Source organism: Lissotriton vulgaris, chromosome 2_2 (assembly GCF_964263255.1).
Source record: "Lissotriton vulgaris chromosome 2_2, aLisVul1.2, whole genome shotgun sequence".
In the NCBI taxonomy this organism is placed as follows: Eukaryota; Metazoa; Chordata; class Amphibia; order Caudata; family Salamandridae; genus Lissotriton; species Lissotriton vulgaris.
Genome location: NC_141688.1, coordinates 298,064,062 through 298,090,046, shown reverse-complemented (window position 1 = coordinate 298,090,046; position 25,985 = coordinate 298,064,062). Strand labels below are relative to the sequence as shown.

Genomic DNA, 25,985 nt, shown 5'->3' with positions numbered 1-25,985 from the left:
AGCTATCCGGTTCGCGAACTTGGCGCTTACCACGCAAAAAAAAATTTTTTTTTTTGGACCCTCCTAGGCCCTTTTAAAACCTCCACATAAAACCTAGGGGGTCAACGAGGATCTACTATGCCCCCTTATGGTAATTTCCCCCTTTGTTTTGGCCTCCTCTTGTCTCTCGATCCTACCGAGAGACAAGATGGCGGCCGCTCCGGACTGTTTAGAATGTTGACAGACACCGGAGGGCCAATCAGCTTCTCATCGCAAAGTTCCGTTACGCGAAAGGTTCGCTAACCGGATAGCTGCCCGGAGCGCTGTTACAGATATATATCTTGATTTAAACGTTAATTTCTCAAAATCCACTGAAGCACATATATTGAGACCTAGCAAAGGCACATCGGGCTAACAGTCCCTACAATTTTGCCAAGTTTCGTGAAAATCCATTCAGCCGTTCGGGCTAAAAGTGAGTCCAACCGCCCTATGGAAATTAACATGGGAAAAAGGCGTTTTGGGACCCCCCTTTTTTCTCGGCCCCCCCTCCACAAAACCCCCCCAAATTTTCAAGGTCTGCTCAGAAACAAAATGTGCCATTTTCCTGAAAATTTCAGCCAATTCCGTCCACGAACGCAAAAGTTATTAGGCATAGAATTTTCAGAAATCCCATAGGGAAAAAATCCTAACTATATATACCTACTGGCGACCGCCAGTAGGTAATATATATATATATATATATATATATATATATATATATATATATATATATATATATATAACAAGGAAGCGACATGCTGCCGTGCATATCAAGAGAAAAGGCTGCACCCTGAAACATGAGGAATCACTGCATTTTATTAAGACAGCACTAGTCTCCGAGAACGCGTTTCAGCTGCTCAATCAACATTTGTCAACTCACAATCACCATTTCTAACCATTATTTATATGTCCACATCATGTAATTTTATTATGGTTACCATGAATATAATTGTATGTCCCTCTTGCAAGCCCCTATACATCATATAATAAGTGTTCCATCATATCACAATCAGTATTGTGTGAATTAATTTCAATAGGAAGCTTGCGGATATTCAGGTGTAAAATGTTCAAATTTTGTGATCCATTAACACAGAGGTCATAATACATTTTACAACTGCATAACAATGCTAAAAGGTCAAGTGCTTTTTTTTAAATGTTACAGACCCACGTTCCCCACGCTTGGTGCTTTGCCAAGTGGTGCCAACATAGAACTGGTTCTATACTACATGATCTGCAAAAGAGTCTATCACTTTATTTTATATCTTTATTTCACTTCACATCAGCACAACATTTCACCCTTAGTATAATTGAAGAGCCAAATGTAAGGCAGGTTGAAAATACTTGATTCACAATGGCAACCACTGTTGGCAACATACTTCTTTCTACATGTTATAACAACACACAATGGAACACATGTCACAACTTCAACAAGAGAGAGAAGCAGGAACATCAATAACTTAGACTCAGAGAGAAACAAATGCAGCATTTAAACCATCCACCAAATCTATCTGAGGGACAGATGGACTTCCGGGGTCATGACCTTCTGTGAAGCTGTGGCATGTCAGCTTCTCCTGGGTTAGGCGCTCACTGAAAGTAAATATGAGAAAACACTTATAAGTTGTTAAAGTGTGAGAAGACTCTTCCATCGACTGAACAGCAAAATTCACTTAGGTTTTCATGATACCCAAGGAATATGTACTGTGCACATTTACTGAGGTGATTATTTGCATATTAGTTGATCATTCTAAACTATGAATGGGTTGTATTTTTATTGTGAATAATTGAGCCCAACCACATGATAGAGCTGGTCAGCAGCACTTTGGGATCATTCAGAACCCAGCAGTCAGAGTATGGAGGCTGCTGGGGCTGCAGAAGCACTGTCTCCACCCATGCCATGACAGATCATCCATCCTAATTAGCTGTCACAGTTGTAGCAGAATTATTTTTGCTTCTCACAAACACCCAAAACAGATTTATTTCCAAGAACAAACAAAACCAATGTCCCTGACATGCAATGTGTTTTCACCAAGCCATTGGAGACCACTCTTGTTTTCCCTGTCCGGTTCTCCATGTCTCCCATGGCAGACACAGGCAAGGCAGATCTGCTTTGGGAGGCCCCCCCTAATTAGAGTAGGTTTAATGATGCATCAAAGGCAGAGACATGTGGCATATGGCTTACTGTCAGTGGAGGCTGCACCCGCAGTTGTCCAACTCCTAATAAGAAGGAGGAGGACTAAGAGTTTCCCCGAGCAGTACCCCACTAATTCACAACAGGACTCCCCTCGTTAAAACGCTGATCCTCTTTGTCTTCCATATTACAATGGTGGGAGAGGGGAACATTTATTTACTGGCACGAGTGCCCTTCTTTACATAGCTTCGACAGTAGAAGCGATATGCCCTGTAATGCCAATTAGCAGCAGGACTGCTATTCCACCAACTGCTAAATGACCCCCTTTGTCTTCCATTGAAAGGGCATGACACATGTAACTACTACCAGAGTTAGATGGTGGAAGATGAGGCTATTTAATAATTGCCACGAGTGCCCTTAACACATGTAACTACTGCCAAAGTTCGATGGTGGGAGACAAGGTTATTATTTGCCACTAGTGCCCCATGATACGTCACTACCACTAAAGTTAGATGCAAGAGAAGTAGCTATTTATCAATTTGCACTAGTGCCCTTTGTTGTAGGCATCCTCAGAAGATTTGAAAAGGTCCAACAGTAGCCACAACTGTATCTGAAATTGTATATGAATCCCACACACTGACTTCAGGAGTGAGTGAAAAATTATTTCAGAAATCTCAGGGATTCAAGATGTTGTTTTTTATTAGGTAAACCTATATGTGTATTTTAATCCTTTTCTGCTGCTACCTCACAAATTCCAATCACTCACAGAGTTGTGCTCATTGATCAGACCGCAACAATCCTCCACATATGGACCTTGAATGCTGAGTATTTAAGGTCAATTTATACTTGCATACTATAGTTTCTCTGCCACTGCTACACTATATATTGCATATTGCTCTGTGATCGAAATTGGACAACCCTTCACTAATTGACATCACATGTGATAGCCAAGGTAAGACCTTCACAAAGTAAGGTCCCATGTGTTGGAACTTTGAGTATTGGTAGACATGTGAGTGGTTTGGCCTTTCAATGCACTAGGGTCACATCCTTATATCCATTCCTTGTACAGTTTGTATCAATGTCTTCACCTCATAAGCCAAGAAAAACACCTTCTTGACCCTTGTAGTTAATGAGTGGAATAAAGGGCCAACTTGTGCTTTTTGTACACACTATATTCTTGCTAGAGCATTGAGTAGCTCTTCTGTGTAGGCTCAGCACACAGCAGAGCGTACAGGCTAACCCCATGAACAGTAAACTAGAGCACATGCCTTGGTTTAACATCTGCCTTCTGACACTTCTTCTCAGATAAGAATAAACACATCCCTGCTGTGCTCAGCCTCAGTGATGAAGAACCAGTACGTCACTTTACTGCAGATAAACTTACCGAAAGTGTAGGTGGCCTGGAATCCCTTCATGTTCAATAAGTCATCACTGTGGAACTGGAGCAGAAGGGAACTCCCGGTGGAGGTCACTGGTGGGACTATCTTGGATCCACAGTATTTGCCAATAAGCGGGGAGGTGGTCTTGGCACCGTTGAAAATAGACAAGTAGTCGTAGGCGCATGTTGAATCAGGTTCAACGGCAAAAGATGTGAATGTCAAGGAGACCTACAGTGTGTAAAAGAAGTATATGTTAGCCCTTAAATGATACCTCTGTCATGCCAGCAGGAGGCAGGGTGTCACAAGGATGAAGGCAATGTGACAGCTTTTCTGACCATCTTTCTCATGGCAGTAGGGAGCTGTGTGAGGTATAAAAGGAGAAACATGCTTTGGTACTTTTTTTTACCATTGCTGTCCTGCAAGCAGGAGGCAGTGTGGCATAAGGAAGAAGAAGCATGTGTTGGCCCTTATGTGCCATCACTGCCCTGTCAGCAGGGACCGCTTACGTTTTTATACATATAGTTCAGCGCCTAGACATCTTCATCACCCAGAAGTGGCATTTGATCATCCGAGGGCATGTCAGGCTAGATACATTTTTTAAACATGACTCTGATTCCCTGTTCTGAAAAGTCATGATCCTATGTTGCCCTCTCAGTAAGACATTCAAGAAGGTTCTTCATGATTCTAGGGTCTAGCAGGTTTGCACTCCTATTCTCAGTACTAGAATGACATTAGATAGCACCAGCACTTACCTTGTATCCAGCTGGAGCCAAGATGTAGAAGCTGCAGTCCATGTTGCTACGGTAAACTTTGGGGAAGTAGGGGGATGAGACGGTACCAGCAGAGCTGGTGAATATGCCCCCGCATTGTACTATCAAAAAGAAGAAAAACAATCTTAAGTCCTCTGCAGCATAGAGTACTAGTCACAAGTGTTCAATGTCCACACACACAAAACACAAAACACCATCTCAGTTTCAGTCCTTCAACAACTGTGTGCCGAACTGGAGCCAGTAGTAGGGTTCTGCCTGCTACCCCTTGTGCACTGTTTCAGCTCACATGCCCTCTAAAATAGTGGTAGATGGCAAGAAATTGAAGGTATTAATGCACACCTGGGAACCACCTGCTGGCATGTTATGAGGTCCTAGTTAGAAAGCATAGATTTACATTCGGGATGATAAATAGAGCTCATGTGAAAGAGCCGTTCTTATACTAGAGGACCCCACTATCAGACGTCCTTGTCAGTACACTCCCATATCACTCATCATATGTGTATCTATACATTTTGTGCACAGAGTGTTCTTTGCCAACCCCCGATCATCAGTAGGCAAGATTTCACAGGCACAGAAATAAGAAACAAAATACCACTAATTCTCCCCCCATCTCCCGCCTCCTTCCCTAGACTCAAGCGGATTATGACAGCGTACTGGGCCCTCAACATCTCCTTGTATCCCATTGTGAGACTTCCATTGAATCTGAGGAGTAGGCACTTCCTGCAGTTAACCTGATGCCAACACGCCCAGATATTCTGAGAGGACCGCTCACTGGGCATCTACAAGAGGCATTTGCGTCCTCTCTCCTGGCTAAGACAGCTTCCGAGCAAGTACCGTATCATTGCTGTAAGAGCCCTTTGAGTCCTTCGTCCCCTCTCTGAGAGTGCTCCAACATCAAGGACGTACCATTGCTGTAGGAGGACACTGTATTCCTCCTCCCTCTCTGAGAGTGACCTGACACTAAGCATGAGCGGATTTTGCGGATTGGCAATCCGCGAATTTTGCGGATTTGCGGATTCGCAATCCGCAAAATCCGCGAATTCCCGCGAATTTGCGGATTTTTTTTTTTTTTGTGTTCGCCCGTGTTTCTGCCAGTTCGCGAGGGTTTTTACAATTTCGCAATTTGCGAACTTACCTGTCGGGTCGCAAGTTTTGCGAACTTGTTGTTTCTACGTGTCCAGCCTGTTTGGGACACTCTTCTTCATCACTGCCACTCTCTGTCACCACTGCCACTCTCTGACTACTCATGCCACCCTCTGGCCCACCCATGCCACCCTCTGTTTCATCACTACACCCTCTGGTTGTGCAGTGTACATTATTTTCGGCAAAGCAAAGCACACCTTCCCTGCCTCAAGTGACCTGAATTAATTTGGGGCTGATTAATGTGTCACAGAATATTTTTTTAGCTGGCACCTGCTTCCTTAGTGCGCCCTGATTAGTGATCTTTTGCACTTGCTAAGTGCTTTCATTGTTGCAAAATTAGTTACAACACCTGCCCTGCCCCAACTGACAATAATGAATTAGGGGCTGATTAATGGATTTTAACTTCCAGCCTGGCTCCTGCTTGTCTCCCTTAGCTGTAATTCAGGACCTTTGTGGCATATGTGTAACTATTCTGAGGTTCAGAGCAGGGTCACATAATAGTTTCAACTGGCAACTGAACTCTGGAGGGGCCCCTCAGGAAGCACTACAGGAAATGGCTACTAATGATGTGCCTGAACTTTTGAACCTGGTAAGTAGTTACTTTCAGTTTTGCCAAGATCGTATTTCTGCAATGTTGCACTTATTCGCGGGGCGCGAACTCACGCGAACAGTGCGAGCAGTGCGAGCAAAATCCGCTGCTCGCGGATTTGCGGATTTTGCGGGAAATTCGCAAATCTCGCGGATTGCGGATTTCCCGAAAAGCCGCAAAATCCGCGAGCAGAACGGATTTTCCGCCCACGCCTACCTGACACCAAGGATTGTACCATTGCTGAAGGAGGCCTCTGAATCCCCACTCCCCTCTCTGAGAGCAGTCCAACATCAAGGACCACACCATTGCTGAAGGAGTCCTTTGTATTCCTCTTCCCTCTCTGAGAGTGGGATGATACCAAGGATCATACCATTGCTGTAGGAGGCCTCTGAGTGCTCCGACCCCTGTATGAGATCACCCTGACACCGAGGACTGTAGGAGGTGTTTGAATTGACCCTCCCCAGTCTGAGAGCACCCTGACACCAATGACTGTGCCATTGCTGTAGGAGGCTTCTGAGTTCTCCCTCCTCTGTCTGAGAGCAGCCTGACACCAAGAACTGTACCATTGATGTAGGAGACATCTGAGTCCTCCGTCTCCTGTCTGAGAGCGACCTGACACCAAGGCCCATACCATTATTGTAGGAAGATTCTGCCTTCCTCCTCCCTGTCTGACAGTAGCTTGACACCAAGGACTGTACCATTGCTGTTGGAAGCCTCTGAGTCCTCCTCCATGTCTGAGATTGCCACAACACCAAGGACATACAATTGCTGTAGGGGGCCTTTAATCTCTCCCTCTGCTGTCTGAGAGCACCCTGACGCCAAGGTCCATGCAATTGCTGTAGGAGGTCTCCGAGTTCACTTCCCTGTCTGAGGCAGCCTGTTACCAAGGATCGTACCATTGCTGTAGGAGGCCTTGAACCCACTGGCGGTGATGGAGCTGTCCGTCACAAACTCGAGCAACATCTCATTTCTGGAAGAGGTGAATATCAGGGGCTGCCTGGTCCCACACACTTTGCTGAGTAAGACTGGGGCTGTCTTATTGTTGCCATCGTAAATTGTGAGGTAGTCAGAAGCGCAGTTTGTGGATGTTTGGAGATCGAAGGCATCAAACTGCAGAAGAATCTGAGAAGGAAGTGCAATAAATTAGGCATACGATCTCCAGAGTGTCTAAAACTATCTATCCTTCATTCATGTAAAAGGGTCCTATTTTCAGTTTATGAAAGTTGTACACGGACTACACAGTGATTATGCATTCACACTCAGACAATACTTGAACCCTTTTATCTTAACTCGTTAATTCATTAACTTCTGCTGTTTCCAGGCTCCATTGTCACATACCTCCAGTTCAATTGTGTGCTCAAAGAGACACCATCATGTTATCCCTGCTTCTCTTGTCTTCTCTCATGGTGCCTCTACTAGGAACCAAACTTCTGCTGTAGCTCAGGTACATCTTGTAAAGAAGTAACACACTGGATTCTTGATTGCTTGTGCTAAGCTGGGGATGTCAGTCAAGTTAAAGGAGCAATGAAGGGAGATAAGCTGGTAAAGGCTTCAAGAAAAATAGTACTGTTGGTTCCTCACTGGGCTCATAGTGAAGGCCCTAGACCTCTGGGGCATTGCCTCTGGATTATCAATAACCTGTGTTTGTACCTTTGAATGTGAGCCATGCCCAACAACCGACTATGAAATGCAGAATGTTTCATCCCTTCAGATGAAATCTCACAAAGATTTCCACATTAGGAATGGAAGTTCATACTTCTTGCAAGGATTGTACAGTAGAGCAGCGACATATCATTTAATATCTCATACAAAAGCATTGTAGCACAAATATCAACTAGAGAAACATCCTGAACATGTATAGCTAAGTATAGATTTACTACTGTCCACGCCTATATATATATATATATATATATATATATATATATATATATATATATATATATATATATATATATATATATATATATATCCTTATCAAAACGGCGTTCCTTAACGAGCACTCGGGTGTCGGAGGTACAAACCACAATCCACATGTAAGTCCAATAAAGTTGAATTTTTTTACTTCATGAATCCACGTGACACGTTTCACACTCCACAGAGCGCGTGATCAAGCGCTCTGTGGAGTGCGAAATGTGTCACGTGGATTTATGGAGTAAATAAATTCAACTTTATTGGACTTACATGTGGATTGTGGTTTGTACCTCCGACGCCCGAGTGCTCGTTAAGGAACGCCGTTTTGATAAGGATATTACTTCCGGCTGCTCCGCCGGATCGAGCCACCCCAGTCAAAGTCGAGGGGTTGCCAGCAGGAGCGTTTGTATTGATTTTATATATATATATATATATATATATATATATATATATATATATATATATATATATATATATATATATATATATATATATATATTTATATATATATATATATATATATATATTAGACCTGGGTTGGTTCAAGTCTCCTTGCGTGTTTGGCGCTGCTTGCAGGTGCGTGGCTACGTGCGGTGGAACCAAACCGCTATATATCCAAACTGCGTTTACCAAGGAATACCAGATCCCCCGGTCAAACAAAAGAAGCCGCCACTCCAGTCACTCGATTTGTGTGAGACAACTTAATTTATTCTTAAATCCTCTGCAGCATTGTTCACAACACAAAACCAACGCGTTTTGTTAGCTCCCCACTAACTTGATCACGGTTGTTTCAAACACTGTTTGCTGGCTGTTTTTTAAAAAGGGAGTTCCCGCCCACCTCGGTCACATGGTTACACCAATCTGTTAACATTCACAATGGTATTCTGGGATTTTTAGTTTACATTTCCAATTCATGTAAACATCATACATTTAACACCAACTTAGTGCCACACATTATAATTCCCTCGCCCTGCTGTTCTTAGTTTTAACACCCTTTAATGTTTAGTGAGGTAATACCTCCATAAGCAATTATCAAACAGTTTTTAAACAAAAGAAAAAAATCCTTTGAACGCAGGGTCACATTCCCAAGTCTTATTCCTTAGAAATATTTGGTGCCCTCTAGTGGGCTGACATTGCTGAGGGATTGTAAAGTTTTTGGAAAATGTTTATGGGTCTCTATGTTTTATTATCCCAGATGCTCAATTGTTTTCGACCTGTGCCGTGGGTTTTCGGGATGGAAAAATTATGGAGTTTGTTTAGAGAAGCAGTCTTAGTTTTTTCAAATATGTACATAAAGTTCTTCCGACTGATTCAGCCCGAAAGGGGTCATTGTTCGAAAGTTCAAAATGTGGCGTGACTCCTTTTGGCGTAGAAGTTTTTCTCGATGTACACCCCTGTCTGACGGTGCCATTGTTTCCAATCCCAGGAATTTTAACAATCGCCAGTTTCCGTTATGATGTGTCTCCATGTGTTTGGCCACTGCATTCCCTCTGTCCTTGTTTGTAGTGGCCCTTACATGCTCCAAAATTTGCTTTTTCAGCTCACAGATTGTACTTCCTATATATCGTAACTGACAAGGACATTCAATCATATAGACCGTGTACTGGCTTTTGCAGGTAATTAATTCCTTTATCTTCCAGATCTTTCGGTTTGCCATCTTGATTTGTTTGGCGGGTTTCGCTATCTCGCAGACTTTGCAATTATAGAATTTGTTAAATCCAACGGTTTTGAGCCATGGTGTTTTTTTCCGGTTGACAAAGTGGCTATGGATCAATTGGTCTTTCAAATTTTTCGATCTTCTATATGTAACCACAGGATGATCCCCCATTTTCTGGCTTACCGTCGGGTCAAGTTTTAGTATTTTCCAATTTTTTTTGAGAATATGGATTACTTGTTTGGACTCCTTGCTGTAATCCATTATGAGTCCATTATGAGTCAATAGTACGCGAGGATTGAAATTTACCTACACAAAAAGCAGGGAACGTCTATCTTTCCTAGACACAGAGGTATACGTAAGAAATAACAAAGTGGAGACAACTCTGCACAGAAAGGTAACAGCTACAAACTCCACCTTGGAAGCTACGAGTTTTCATCAACCGGCCTTGATCTCAAGTATACCTTACGGAGAATTTCTTCGCATTAAACGTATCTGTAGTGAGAAAACAGAATGGGAAAAACACAGTGTAATAACAATGAATAGATTCCGAAAAAGAAAGTATGGGAAAAACTTGACTAAAAAATGTTGGGAAAGAGCAAATGAGAAATCAACGGCAGATTGTCTAAAGCCACAAACAAAAGAGAGTACAATGGAAGAACCAATCAGACTCATAATGGATTACCGGTGCGCGTACCGGTGAGCGCACCGGTAAGTGCAATCTTGCGGCGCGCCCCGGTGCGCGTACCGGTGAGCGCCCCGTTAGCGCTATTGCCGCGAATAAAAACATAATCGTGACGTATCGCGGAGCCGCGTCCGCGTGAAACGCATGGCATAAGCGCACCCAGACGCACCAGAGCGCATACGATCGCGCTACGTAAGCACCCCCGGGCGCGCCCCGGGGCGCGTAGCATAAGCGCGTCGGGTCATGAACAGTTTTTTTTCCAAATGATGAAAGCCCCCACCTTTTTTCCTCATTCTCACTTTGTACATTGACTGAGGAAGACCTGTTTGCAGACCTTTTTGTAGTGAGAAATGGCTACAGTAGCAGCAGCAGCCGGGGCATCTCAACCACCACCACCACCACAAGGACCACCACAACATCACAGTGGTGGTGAAGAAGAAGAGGAGGAGGAGGAGGAGGAGGAGGAGGAGAGACAGTTCCTGCCTGAAGATAATACCCCCTATAAACCAAAGGAGCACATTGTGTGGGAGTTTTTTAAAATCCCAAGGGGACTAAAGAATTTAATGCTCCAAAAGTCACATGTCTCATCTGTGGCACTGTACTTTCCAGGGGGAACCTTGCAAAAAAGTATTCATTTGGCAACAATACAATGATTCGCCATATGCAAAGCAAACACCCAAACAACTATGCTGCGGCAGAGGTCAGGCATCCAGGACAGTTTGAACAGTTAAAGGATATCGTTGTGCTGGAGGCGTGCTTACCATTTAAGGCTCGTTGTGTGCAGCTGAGGTCCGGGTGCTCCTTTGTATGTTGGGTACTTTTGGAGCTGGAATATTTACACGGCGACCCATGCCGCGGAAGGAGAACCACCCTGAAAGAACCGGGGGCCATGCGGTCTAGACTACGGGCCGAGAACATGGGACAGCAGCATATGGATTCTGCACGAATTCCACACAGCGAGGCCCATCTGTGGGCTTGAAAAGTTACCAACTGAACATTAGCGCGACGTGAGGCACTACAAGTCCCATAAGTTCCATCCAGGGCGTGCATCTAAGTAAGAAGGGGTGTGGTGCCTCAAGCGCTCCTTCATAACTACCAAATCCTCTGAAGAGAAGTGGGGATACTTCGAAACGCGTCAGGCATCCAGGGCAGTTTGAACAGTCAAAGGATATCGTTGTGCTGGAGGCGTGCTTTCCATTCAAGGCTCCTTGTGTGCAGCTGAGGTCCGGGTGCTCCTTTGTACGTTGGGTACCTTGGAGTTGGAATATTTACGCGGCGACCCATGCCGTGGAAGGAGCACCACCCTGAAAGAACCGGGGACCATGCGGTCTTGACTACGGGCCGAGAACATGGGACAGCAGCGTATGGATTCTGCACGCATTCCACACAGCGAGGCCCATCTGTGGGCTTGAAAAGTGACCAACTGAACATTAGCACGACGTGAGGCACTAAAAGTGCCATAACTCCCATCTAGGGCGTGCATCTAACCAAGAAGGGGTGTGGTGCCTCAAGCGCTCCTTCATAACTGCCAAAGCCTCTGAAGAGAAGTGGGGACACTTCAAAACGCGTCAGGCATCCAGGGCAGTTTGAACAGTCAAAGGATATCGTTGTGCTGGAGGCGTGCTTACCATTCAAGGCTCCTTGTGTGCAGCTGAGGTCCGGGTGCTCCTTTGTACGTTGGGTACCTTGGAGCTGGAATATTTATGCGGCGACCCATGCCACGGAAGGAGCACCACCCTGAAAGAACCGGGGGCCATGCGGTCTTGACTACGGGCCGAGAACATGGGACAGCAGCGTATGGATTCTGCACGCATTGCACACAGCGAGGCCCATCTGTGGGATTGAAAAGTGACCAACTGAACAATAGCGCGACGTGAGGCACTACAAGTCAAATCTAGGGCGTGCATCTAAGCAAGAAGGGGTGTGGTGCCTCAAGCGCTCCTTCATAACTGCCAAAGCCTCTGAAGAGAAGTGGGGACACTTCAAAACGCATCAGGCATCCAGGGCAGTTTGAACAGTCAAAGGATATTGTTGTGCTGGAGGCGTGCTTACCATTCAAGGCACCTTGTGTGCAGCTGAGGTCCGGGTGCTCCTTTGTACGTTGGGTACCTTGGAGCTGGAATATTTACCCGGCGACCCATGCCGCAGAAGGAGCACCACCCTGAAAGAACCGGGGGCCATGCGGTCTTGACTACGGGCCGAGAACATGGGACAGCAGCGTATGGATTCTGCACGCATTCCACACAGCGAGGCCCATCCGTGGGCTTGAAAAGTGACCAACTGAACATTAGAGCGACGTGAGGCACTACAAGTCCCATAAGTCCCATCTAGGGCATGCATCTAAGCAAGAAGGGGTGTGGTGCCTCAAGCGCTACTTCATAACTGCCAAAGCCTCTGAAGAGAAGTGGGGACACTTCGAAACGCGTCAGGCATCCAGGGCAGTTTGAACAGTCAAAGGATATCATTGTGCTGGAGGCTTGCTTACCATTCAAGGCTCCTTGTGTGCAGCTGAGGTCCGGGTGCTCCTTTGTACGTTGGGTACTTTGGAGCTGGAATATTTACACGGCGACCCATGCCGCGGAAGGAGCACCACCCTGAAAGAACCGGGGGCCATGTGGTCTTTACCTCGGGTCGAGAACATGGGACAGCAGCGTATGGATTCTGCACGCATTCCACACAGCGAGGTCAATCTGTGGGCTTGAAAAGTGACCAACTGAACATTAGCACGACGTGAGGCACTACAAGTCCCATAAGTCCCATCTAGGGCGTGCATCTAAGCAAGAAGTGATGTGGTGCCTCAAGTGCTCCTTCATAACTGCCAAAGCCTCTGAAGAGAAGTGTGGACACTTCGAAACGCGTCAGGCATCCAGAGAAGTTTGAACAGTCAAAGGATATTGTTGTGCTGGAGGCGTGCTTACCATTCAAGGCTCCTTGTGTGCAGCTGAGGTCCGGGTGCTCCTTTGTACGTTGGGTACCTTGGAGCTGGAATATTCACGCGGCGACCCATGCCGCGGAAGGAGCACCACCCTGAAAGAACCGGGGGCCATGCGGTCTTGACTACGGGCCGAGAACATGGGACAGCAGCGTATGGATTCTGCACGCATTCCACACAGCGAGGCCCATCTGTGGGCTTGAAAAGTGACCAACTGAACATTAGCGCGACGTTAGGCAATACAAGTCCCATAAGTCCCATCTAGGGCGTGCATCTAAGCAAGAAGGGGTGTGGTGCCTCAAGCGCTCCTTCATAAGTGCCAAAGCTTCTGAAGAGAAGTGGGGACACTTCGAAACGCGTCAGGCATCCAGGGCAGTTTGAACAGTCAAAGGATATCGTTGTGCTGGAGGCGTGCTTACCATTCAAGGCTCCTTGTGTGCAGCTGAGGTCCGGGTGCTCCTTTGTACGTTGGGTACCTTGGAGCTGGAATATTTTTGCGGCGACCCAAGCTGCGGAAGGAGCACCAACCTGAAAGAACCGGGGGCCATACGGTCTTGACTACGGGCCGAGAACATGGGACAGCAGCGTATGGATTCTGCACGCATTCCACACAGCGAGGCCAATCTGTGGGCTTGAAAAGTGACCAACTGAACATTAGCACGACGTGAGGCACTACAAGTCCCATAAGTCCCATCTAGGGCGTGCATCTAAGCAAGAAGGGGTGTGGTGCCTCAAGCGCTCCTTCATAACTGCCAAAGCATCTGAAGAGAAGTGGGGACACTTCGAAACACGTCAGGCATCCAGGGCAGTTTGAACAGTCAAAGGATATCGTTGTGCTGGAGGCGTGCTTACCATTCAAGGCTCCTTGTGTGCAGCTGAGGTCCAGGTGCTCATTGTACGTTGGGTACCTTGGAGCTGGAATATTTTTGCGGCGACCCATGCTGCGGAAGGAGCACCACCCTGAAAGAACCGGGGGCCGTACGGTCTTGACTACGGACCGAGAACCTGGGACAGCAGCGTATGGATTCTGCACGCATTCCACACAGCGAGGCCCATCTGTGGACTTGAAAAGTGACCAACTGAACATTAGCGCGACGTGAGGCACTACAAGTCCTATAAGTCCCATCTAGGGCGTGCATCTAAGCAAGAAGGGGTGTGTTGCCTCAAGCGCTCCTTCATAACTGCCAAAGCCTCTGAAGAGAAGTGGGGACACTTCGAAACGCATCAGGCATCCAGGGCAGTTTGAACAGTCAAAGGATATTGTTGTGCTGGAGGCGTGCTTACCATTCAACGCTCCTTGTGTGCAGCTGAGGTCCGGGTGCTCCTTTGTACGTTGGGTACCTTGGAGCTGGAATATTTATGCGGTGACCCATGCCGCGGAAGGAGCACCACCCTGAAAGAACCGGGGGCCATTCGGTCTTGACTACGGGCCGAGAACATGGGACAGCAGCGTATGGATTCTGCACACATTCCAACCAGCGAGGCCCATCTTTGGGCTTGAAAAGTGACCAACTAAACATTAGCGCGACGTGAGGCACTACAAGTCCCATAAGTCCCATCCAGGGTGTGCATCTAAGCAAGAAGGGGTGTGTTGCCTCAAGCGCTCCTTCATAACTGCCAAAGCCTCTGAAGAGAAGTGGGGACACTTCGAAACGCATCAGGCATCCAGGGCAGTTTGAACAGTCAAAGGATATTGTTGTGCTGGAGGCGTGCTTACCATTCAAGGCTCCTTGTGTGCAGCTGAGGTCCGGGTGCTCCTTTGTACGTTGGGTACCTTGGAACTGGAATATTTATGTAGCAACCATGCAGCGGAAGGAGCACCACCCTGAAACAACAGGGGGCCATGCGATCTTGACTACGGGCCGAGAACATGGGACAGCAGCGTAGGGATTCTGCACGCATTCCACACAGCGAGGCCCATCTGTGGGCTTGAAAAGTGACCAACTGAACATTAGCCCGACGTGAGGCACCACAAGTCCCATCCAGGGCGTGCATCTAAGCAAGAAGGGTGTGGTGCCTCAAGCGCTCCTTCATAACTGCCAAAGCCTCTGAAGAGAAGTGGGGACACTTCGAAACGCGTCAGGCATCCAAGGCAGTTCGAACAGTCAAAGGATATCGTTGTGCTGGAGGGGTGCTTACCATTCAAGGCTCCTTGTGTGCAGCTGAGGTCCGGGTGCTCCTTTGTACGTTGGGTACCTTGGAGCTGGAATAATTTTGCGGCGACCCATGCTGCGGAAGGAGCACCACCCTGAAAGAACCGGGGGCCATACGGTCTTGACTACGGGCCGAGAACCTGGGACAGCAGCGTATGGATTCTGCACGCATTCCACACAGCGAGGCCCATCTGTGGGCTCTAAAAGTGACCAACTGAACATTAGCGCGACGTGAGGCACTACAAGTCCCATAAGTCCCATCTAGGGCGTGCATCTAAGCAAGAAGGGGTGTGTTGCCTCAAGCGCTCCTTCATAACTGCCAAAGCCTCTGAAGAAAAGTGGGGACACTTCCAAACGCCTCAGGCATCCAGGGCAATTTGAACAGTCAAAGGATATCGTTGTGCTGGAGGCGTGCTTACCATTCAAGGCTCCTTGTGTGCAGCTGAGGTCCGGGTGCTCCTTTGTACGTTGGGTACCTTGGAGCTGGAATATTTACGCGCCGACCCATGCCGCGGAAGGAGCATCACCCAGAAAGAACCGGGGGCCATGCGGTCTTGACTACGGGCCGAGAACATGGGACAGCAGCGTATGGATTCTGCACGCATTCCACACAGCGAGGCCCATCTGTGGGCTTGAAAAGTGACCAACTGAACATCAGCACGACATGAGGCACTACAAGTCCCATAAGTCCCATCTAGGGCGTGCATCTAAGCAAGAAGGGGTGTGGTGCCTCAAGCGCTCCTTCATAAGTGCCAAAGCCTCTGAAGAGAAGTGGGGACACTTCGAAACGCGTCAGGAATCCAGGGCAGTTTGAACAGTCAAAGGATATCGTTGTGCTGGAGGCGTGCTTACCATTCAAGGCTCCTTGTGTGCAGCTGAGGTCCGGGTGCTCCTTTGTACGTTGGGTACCTTGGAGCTGGAATATTTTTGCGGCGACCCAAGCTGCGGAAGGAGCACCAACCTGAAAGAACCGGGGGCCATACGGTCTTGACTACGGGCCGAGAACATGGGACAGCAGCGTATGGATTCTGCACGCATTCCACACAGCGAGGCCAATCTGTGGGCTTGAAAAGTGACCAACTGAACATTAGCACGACGTGAGGCACTACAAGTCCCATAAGTCCCATCTAGGGCGTGCATCTAAGCAAGAAGGGGTGTGGTGCCTCAAGCGCTCCTTCATAACTGCCAAAGCCTCTGAAGAGAAGTGGGGACACTTCGAAACACGTCAGGCATCCAGGGCAGTTTGAACAGTCAAAGGATATCGTTGTGCTGGAGGCGTGCTTACCATTCAAGGCTCCTTGTGTGCAGCTGAGGTCCGGGTGCTCCTTTGTACGTTGGGTACCTTGGAGCTGGAATAATTTTGCGGCGACCCATGCTGCGGAAGGAGCACCACCCTGAAAGAACCGGGGGCCATACGGTCTTGACTACGGACCGAGAACCTGGGACAGCAGCGTATGGATTCTGCACGCATTCCACACAGCGAGGCCCATCTGTGGACTTGAAAAGTGACCAACTGAACATTAGCGCGACGTGAGGCACTACAAGTCCTATAAGTCCCATCTAGGGCGTGCATCTAAGCAAGAAGGGGTGTGTTGCCTCAAGCGCTCCTTCATAACTGCCAAAGCCTCTGAAGAGAAGTGGGGACACTTCGAAACGCATCAGGCATCCAGGGCAGTTTGAACAGTCAAAGGATATTGTTGTGCTGGAGGCGTGCTTACCATTCAAGGCTCCTTGTGTGCAGCTGAGGTCCGGGTGCTCCTTTGTACATTGGGTACCTTGGAGCTGGAATATTTATGCGGTGACCCATGCCGCGGAAGGAGCACCACCCTGAAAGAACCGGGGGCCATTCGGTCTTGACTACGGGCCGAGAACATGGGACAGCAGCGTATGGATTCTGCACACATTCCAACCAGCGAGGCCCATCTTTGGGCTTGAAAAGTGACCAACTAAACATTAGCGCAACGTGAGGCACTACAAGTCCCATAAGTCCCATCTAGGGCGTGCATCTAAGCAAGAAGGGGTGTGGTGCCTCAAGAGCTCCTTCATAACTGCCAAAGCCTCTGAAGAGAAGTGGGGACACTTCGAAACGCATCAGGCATCCAGGGCAGTTTGAACAGTCAAAGGATATTGCTGTGCTGGAGGCGTGCTTACCATTCAAGGCTCCTTGTGTGCAGCTGAGGTCCGGGTGCTCCTTTGTACGTTGGGTACCTTGGAACTGGAATATTTACGTAGCGACCATGCAGCGGAAGGAGCACCACCCTGAAACAACCGGGGGCCATGCGATCTTGACTACGGGCCGAGAACATGGGACAGCAGCGTAGGGATTCTGCATGCATTCCACACAGCGAGGCCCATCTGTGGGCTTGAAAAGTGACCAACTGAACATTAGCCCGACGTGAGGCACCACAAGTCCCATAAGTCCCATCCAGGGCGTGCATCTAAGCAAGAAGGGGTGTGGTGCCTCAAGCGCTCCTTCATAACTGCCAAAGCCTCTGAAGAGAAGTGGGGACACTTCGAAACGCGTCAGGCATCCAGGGCAGTTCGAACAGTCAAAGGATATCGTTGTGCTGGAGGCGTGCTTACCATTCAAGGCTCCTTGTGTGCAGCTGAGGTCCGGGTGCTCCTTTGTACGTTGGGTACCTTGGAGCTGGAATAATTTTGCGGCGACCCATGCTGCGGAAGGAGCACCACCCTGAAAGAACCGGGGGCCATACGGTCTTGACTACGGGCCGAGAACCTGGGACAGCAGCGTATGGATTCTGCACGCATTCCACACAGCGAGGCCCATCTGTGGGCTCTAAAAGTGACCAACTGAACATTAGCGCGACGTGAGGCACTACAAGTCCCATAAGTCCCATCTAGGGCTTGCATCTAAGCTAGAAGGGGTGTGTTGCCTCAAGCGCTCCTTCATAACTGCCAAAGCCTCTGAAGAAAAGTGGGGACACTTCCAAACGCCTCAGGCATCCAGGGCAATTTGAACAGTCAAAGGATATCATTGTGCTGGAGGCGTGCTTACCATTCAAGGCTCCTTGTGTGCAGCTGAGGTCCGGGTGCTCCTTTGTACGTGGGGTACCTTGGAGCTGGAATATTTACGCGCCGACCCATGCCGCGGAAGGAGCATCACCCTGAAAGAACCGGGGGCCATGCGGTCTTGACTACGGGCCGAGAACATGGGACAGCAGCGTATGGATTCTGCACGCATTCCACACAGCGAGGCCCATCTGTGGGCTTGAAAAGTGACCAACTGAACATCAGCAGGACATGAGGCACTACAAGTCCCATAAGTCCCATCTAGGGCGTGCATCTAAGCAAGAAGGGGTGTGGTGCCTCAAGCGCTCCTTCATAACTGCCAAAGCCTCTGAAGAGAAGTGGGGACACTTCGAAACACGTCAGGCATCCAGGGCAGTTTGAACAGTCAAAGGATATCGTTGTGCTGGAGGCGTGCTTACCATTCAAGGCTCCTTGTGTGCAGCTGAGGTCCGGGTGCTCCTTTGTACGTTGGGTACCTTGGAGCTGGAATATTTACGCGCCGACCCATGCCGCGGAAGGAGCATCACCCTGAAAGAACCGGGGGCAATGCAGTCTTGACTACGGGCCGAGAACATGGGACAGCAGCGTATGGATTCTGCACGCATTCCACACAGCGAGGCCCATCTGTGGGCTTGTAAAGTGACCAACTGAACATTAGCGCGACGTGAGGCACTACAAGTCCCATAAGTCCCATCTAGGGCGTGCATCTAAGCAAGAAGGGGTGTGGTGCCTCAAGCGCTCCTTCATAACTGCCAAAGCCTCTGAAGAGAAGTGGGGACACTTCGAAACGCGTCAGGCATCCAGGGCAATTTGAACAGTCAAAGGATATCATTGTGCTGGAGGCGTGCTTACCATTCAAGGCTCCTTGTGTGCAGCTGAGGTCCGGGTGCTCCTTTGTACGTGGGGTACCTTGGAGCTGGAATATTTACGCGCCGACCCATGCCGCGGAAGGAGCATCACCCTGAAAGAACCGGGGGCCATGCGGTCTTGACTACGGGCCGAGAACATGGGACAGCAGCGTATGGATTCTGCACGCATTCCACACAGCGAGGCCCATCTGTGGGCTTGAAAAGTGACCAACTGAACATCAGCAGGACATGAGGCACTACAAGTCCCATAAGTCCCATCTAGGGCGTGCATCTAAGCAAGAAGGGGTGTGGTGCCTCAAGCGCTCCTTCATAACTGCCAAAGCCTCTGAAGAGAAGTGGGGACACTTCGAAACGCATCAGGCATCCAGGGCAGTTTGAACAGTCAAAGGATATTGCTGTGCTGGAGGCGTGCTTACCATTCAAGGCTCCTTGTGTGCAGCTGAGGTCCGGGTGCTCCTTTGTACGTTGGGTACCTTGGAACTGGAATATTTACGTAGCGACCATGCAGCGGAAGGAGCACCACCCTGAAACAACCGGGGGCCATGCGATCTTGACTACGGGCCGAGAACATGGGACAGCAGCGTAGGGATTCTGCATGCATTCCACACAGCGAGGCCCATCTGTGGGCTTGAAAAGTGACCAACTGAACATTAGCCCGACGTGAGGCACCACAAGTCCCATAAGTCCCATCCAGGGCGTGCATCTAAGCAAGAAGGGGTGTGGTGCCTCAAGCGCTCCTTCATAACTGCCAAAGTCTCTGAAGAGAAGTGGGGACACTTCGAAACGCGTCAGGCATCCAGGGCAGTTCGAACAGTCAAAGGATATCGTTGTGCTGGAGGCGTGCTTACCATTCAAGGCTCCTTGTGTGCAGCTGAGGTCCGGGTGCTCCTTTGTACGTTGGGTACCTTGGAGCTGGAATAATTTTGCGGCGACCCATGCTGCGGAAGGAGCACCACCCTGAAAGAACCGGGGGCCATACGGTCTTGACTACGGGCCGAGAACCTGGGACAGCAGCGTATGGATTCTGCACGCATTCCACACAGCGAGGCCCATCTGTGGGCTCTAAAAGTGACCAACTGAACATTAGCGCGACGTGAGGCACTACAAGTCCCATAAGTCCCATCTAGGGCTTGCATCTAAGCTAGAAGGGGTGTGTTGCCTCAAGCGCTCCTTCATAACTGCCAAAGCCTCTGAAGAAAAGTGGGGACACTTCCAAACGCCTCAGGCATCCAGGGCAATTTGAACAGTCAAAGGATATCATTGTGCTGGAGGCGTGCTTACCATTCAAGGCTCCTTGTGTGCAGCTGAGGTCCGGGTGCTCCTTTGTACGTGGGGTACCTTGGAGCTGGAATATTTACGCGCCGACCCATGCCGCGGAAGGAGCATCACCCTGAAAGAACCGGGGGCCATGCGGTCTTGACTACGGGCCGAGAACATGGGACAGCAGCGTATGGATTCTGCACGCATTCCACACAGCGAGGCCCATCTGTGGGCTTGAAAAGTGACCAACTGAACATCAGCAGGACATGAGGCACTACAAGTCCCATAAGTCCCATCTAGGGCGTGCATCTAAGCAAGAAGGGGTGTGGTGCCTCAAGCGCTCCTTCATAACTGCCAAAGCCTCTGAAGAGAAGTGGGGACACTTCGAAACACGTCAGGCATCCAGGGCAGTTTGAACAGTCAAAGGATATCGTTGTGCTGGAGGCGTGCTTACCATTCAAGGCTCCTTGTGTGCAGCTGAGGTCCGGGTGCTCCTTTGTACGTTGGGTACCTTGGAGCTGGAATATTTACGCGCCGACCCATGCCGCGGAAGGAGCATCACCCTGAAAGAACCGGGGGCAATGCAGTCTTGACTACGGGCCGAGAACATGGGACAGCAGCGTATGGATTCTGCACGCATTCCACACAGCGAGGCCCATCTGTGGGCTTGTAAAGTGACCAACTGAACATTAGCGCGACGTGAGGCACTACAAGTCCCATAAGTCCCATCTAGGGCGTGCATCTAAGCAAGAAGGGGTGTGGTGCCTCAAGCGCTCCTTCATAACTGCCAAAGCCTCTGAAGAGAAGTGGGGACACTTCGAAACGCGTCAGGCATCCAGGGCAGTTTGAACAGTCAAAGGATATTGTTATGCTGGAGGCGTGCTTACCATTCAAGGCTCCTTGTGTGCAGCTGAGGTCCGCGTGCTCCTTTGTACGTTGGGTACCTTGGAGCTGAAATATATATATATATATATATATTCTCTGAAAAAACCATAGGTTTCACACATGTTATAGTTAGGATTTAGCATTTAAAAAACCTTAGAAATTTACGAAAAAAAACAATAGGTTTCACACATGTTATAGTTAGCTGGACATTTCACTCATACAAAACCATTGAAATTCCCCCGTCATAGTTAGTTCAGCTAACTATAACTCGCGCGCCCGCAATGCACTGCTGATGACATCATATATTACAACACTCATGACATGGTCAGTGACATCACTCATGACATCAGTGATGACATCTCAAGTCAAGTCAAGTCAATAAATTTATATAGCGCGCTACATACCCAGAGGGTCTCAAGGCGCTTGAAGAAGGATGGGGAGTTACTTGTCAAATATCCACATTTTAAGTTGCTTTCTGAATGCTAGGTGGTTCTGAGTAAGGCGAAGGTGAGTTAGAAGTGAGTTCCAGGTTTTAGCTGCCAGGTAGGAGAAGGATCTACCTCCCATGGTGGTTTTGTTGATTCGAGGTACAGTGGCAAGGGCTTGGTTGGAGGATCGTAGCTGGCGGGGGGGGTGTAGAAGGACAGTCGTGTGTTGAGGCATTCAGGTCCGGTTTCGTAGAGTGCTTTGTGTGCGTGGGTAAGGAGCCGGAAGGTAATCCTCTTATTGACGGGGAGCCAGTGGAGGTTTTTCAGGTGACCAGAGATGTGTTCTTTACGCGGGATGTCTAATATGAGCCTGGCTGAAGCGTTCTGGATGCGTTGGAGTTTTTTCTGGAGTTTTGCGGTGGTACCGGCGTAGAGGGTGTTTCCGTAGTCCAGTCGGCTCGTGACCAGAGCGTTGGTGACTGTTTTTCTAGTTTCGGTGGGGATCCAGCGAAATGTTTTTTTGAGCATGCGAAGAATGTTGAAGCAAGTTGAAGAAACGGCGTTGACTTGTCTGTTCATCGAAAGTGAGGAATCCAGGATGACGCCCAGGTTCCGTGCGTGGTCCGTCGGGATGGGTGCTTTTCCAAGGGCCTCTGGCCACCAAGAGTCGTCCCAGGCGGAGGGGGAGGTGCCTAGGATGAGGACTCTGTTTTGTCTGAGTTCAGTTTCAGACGGCTGTGCTTCATCCATTCGGCTACTTCTTTCATTCTTTCATGCAGGTTGGTTTTGGCAGTGTTAGGGTCTCTGGTGAGTGATAGGATCAGTTGAGTGTCGTCGGCGTAGGAGATGATGTTGAGGTTGTGTTGGCGTGCGATGACTGCAAGGGGGCTCATGTATACGTGTAAGAGGGTGGGGCTGAGTGAAGATCCTTGCGGTACACCGCAGATGACTTCAGTGGCCTTTGACTTGAATGGTGGAAGGCGGACTCTCTGGGTTCTTCCGGTGAGGAACGAGGTGATCCATTCTAGTGCTTTTCCTTGGATTCCGACGTTTCTGAGGCGTTGTAAAAGGGTGCTATGACAGACCGTGTCGAAGGCAGCGGATAGGTCGAGGAGAATGAGGGCGACTGTGTCTCAATTGTCCAGTAGAGTTCGAATGTCGTCTGTTGCTGCGATGAGGGCGGTTTCAGTGCTGTGCTTGGCTCGGAAGCTGGATTGTGAGGAGTCGAGGGATTTGTTGGTTTCGAGGAATGCGGCGAGCTGGTTGTTGACCGCTTTCTCGATGACTTTGGCCGGGAAAGGAAGGAGTGAGATAGGGCGGTAGTTTTTGAGTTCGGTGGGGTCAGCTGTGGGTTTTTGCAGGAGGGCGCTGAGTTCGGCATATTTCCAGCTTTCCGGGAAGGTTGAGGAGTTGAGGGAGCAGTTGATGATGTCTCGGAGGTGCGGTGCTATGATGGAGTCTGCTTTGTTAAAGATGTGGTGAGGGCATGGGTCTGTGGGGGATCCTGAGTGGATGGAGTTCATCAGACGGATGGTGTCCTCAGTGGAGATTGGCTTCCAGTCATTGAGGATGTTCAGGGGGGGGTGGGGGTCCTGCAGGGGGTTGGGTGGGTTGGTCTTTGGGTTGGTTGTCGAAGCTGTTGTGGATGTCTGCAATTTTGTTGTGGAAGAATGAGGCTAGGGAGTCGCAGAGGGCTTGAGAGGGGGTGATGTCGTTGGAGTTGGCTGAGGGGTTGTTAAATTCCTTGACGATGTTGAATAATTCTTTGCTGTTGTGGGCGTTGTTATCTAGTCGGTCCTTGAAAGCGGCTTTCTTGGCATTCCGGATCAGTTGGTGGTGTATGCGGGTGGCGTTTTTGAAGGCGTCCTTGGTGCTGGTGGTTGGGTCTTTTTTCCAGGCCTTCTCAAGGGAGCGACAGAGTTACAATTACATCACTGATGACCTCACTGATGACATGATGACATCATCAGATTTACAACACTCTTGGCCTCTTTTAAACCACAGTTGAATCACTTTTCTGATGAAGCGGTGGTGCAAAAGATGCGCCATGGTATGTGGTATTTAGAATGTGACGTATCTGGGAGGTGCCTCACATTGTAAATCCCTGTACCAGAAGAAGACATTCCTACATGGGGGGGCGACTGGGGGGGGGCGGGCGTTCCGGCGCAGGAACACCTCCTAGAAGTGGCTGACTGAAATCTACAAGATTTCCCTTTGTCACTTTTGGGCTCATGCTGTGTCAAAATCCTGCACAACCTTGAAGCAGCTGTAAGGATTGACACAACAGTCTGAGCATAGGACCCCCAGAGCATTGCGGCAGATGCATTGGACTTGCAACATAACTCAAACAATGCACCACCTTTACAGCACAGATACATAACAAATATGTGCCATTTTTTTCCCATGGTACACATTATTGTAAATACGGCACATCCATGGTGGTGGTGTCACGGAGCACAATAACTGACATATTCCTAGGGATATGCCAGTTATTGTATATGTGCCCATTAGTGTTTTAATATAGTGAATAGATTACTACATCCCGATGAATGAGTCACTACAAAACTAAAACAACAGTGATAGATTGTTTGGTGGAAGTGTAAGGATACAAACTGGTAAATTGAACATATAAAAGACAAATTTTCAAGTACATAGAAGACTGCATACATCGTCTATAAGGGTTTGAAGCAGTCTATGCCCTAAGGCCTAAAGCCTATTTTAACGCATGAGTACTTAGGTAGTGAGTAGATGATTACAGTTCTGCAAGAAAAGAACCTGATTGAATTTATAACAGCCTCAGTTTTACCACAGTTTACAGATAAACACATACTGCTGAATGGCTCACTACAATATTCAAACTGTAGTGTGAGAATGTTTGCTGCTAGTATAAGGATACACATTGAGCAATTGAACATATGAAACATAAGTTTCCTGTTGCATAGAACAATGCATGCACAGTCTATAGAGGTTTGAAACAACCTATGGACTAAAGTCTCTTTTAATCCAAGCGTATCTAGATACTAACTGGATCATTACACTTCTGCAAAGAAAGTTCCTCACTAAATTTATTACAGCTTCAGTTTTACCACGGTACAATGGAAAAGAACATACTGCTGACTGGCTCACTACAATACTAAAACAGCAGTGTCAGAGTGTTTGGAGGAAGTTTAAGGATACAGACTGGGGAATTGAAGACATAAAAAACAAGTTTGCGGGTGCATACAAGACTGCATGTGTACTCCATACGGATTTTAAGCAATCCATTCCCTCAGACCCACTTTGCATAATTTAAATCAATACAAACATTTAAAGAATATATAACTGAATCTATATGTGCTTCACTTTTAGTACAATAAATACATTAGTAGATAATTCTCAAACTTTTATTATTTTTAAACAATAAATTTATTCTATTAACATCTCATAATATAACACACATTCTAATAGAAGTTCATCAGATATGTCATTCAGATCAATTCCCTCTTTAGCAGTTTCTGAATTAATTTGTTCTAAACTTTCAACATAATTTAATACTTCCAGAAAATCTTCATCAAAGCTTTCATCTTCAAAATAACACCTCACGTCTGCAGCACTATTTCGCCTTTTTCACTATCACTGCCTGTGACAGATATGAATATTTCTTCAATTATACTCAAGATAATATTCAATATCTCCTGAGTATGAGGCTGTTCTCATTCCATAATTTTTCCTTTATGTTCCTGCTCCTTGTATAAAAATATAAACAGTTAATTTTATCACGTTTCGTTAATATATAATACAAAACTACCATGTTCGCCTATTTTGGCCTCCAAAAAATACTATATAAATACTATTATCTAATAACATTCCATTAGTAGAGTTTTAGTCCTTTGCAAAGTTATATAAATATAATTACTTATAAGGATACCCTGTTCATAGCTGTTCTTAAATTTTGAAACAAGTCACTCCTTATGACTATAGGAAAAGACTCAGGCTGGTATAGTAAAATACACAACTAAAACATGTGTCTATTCACCTTACCCATTTCAAAATACTAAATATGTTTTACTAAAATGCAAAAGATACTATTCATTGTCCAGAATAATACAGTGTATATGTGTCTATTTAGACATCATTATCACACTACTTTGTGAATACTTCATGTGTTTACT

General features: G+C 47.7%; 1 protein-coding gene across 1 annotated transcript in view; it reads right to left on the bottom strand.

Moving 5' to 3' along the window:
* Positions 1 to 1,594: 1,594 nt before the first annotated feature.
* Positions 1,595 to 25,985, bottom strand: part of LOC147729338 (embryonic protein UVS.2-like) — a 120,331-nt gene continuing 95,940 nt past the window's right edge. The window contains 4 exon segments of the mRNA XM_086959829.1: positions 1,595 to 1,605; positions 3,531 to 3,753; positions 4,278 to 4,396; positions 6,924 to 7,149. Coding sequence (XP_086815955.1) covers positions 1,595 to 1,605; positions 3,531 to 3,753; positions 4,278 to 4,396; positions 6,924 to 7,149 — 579 coding nt within the window.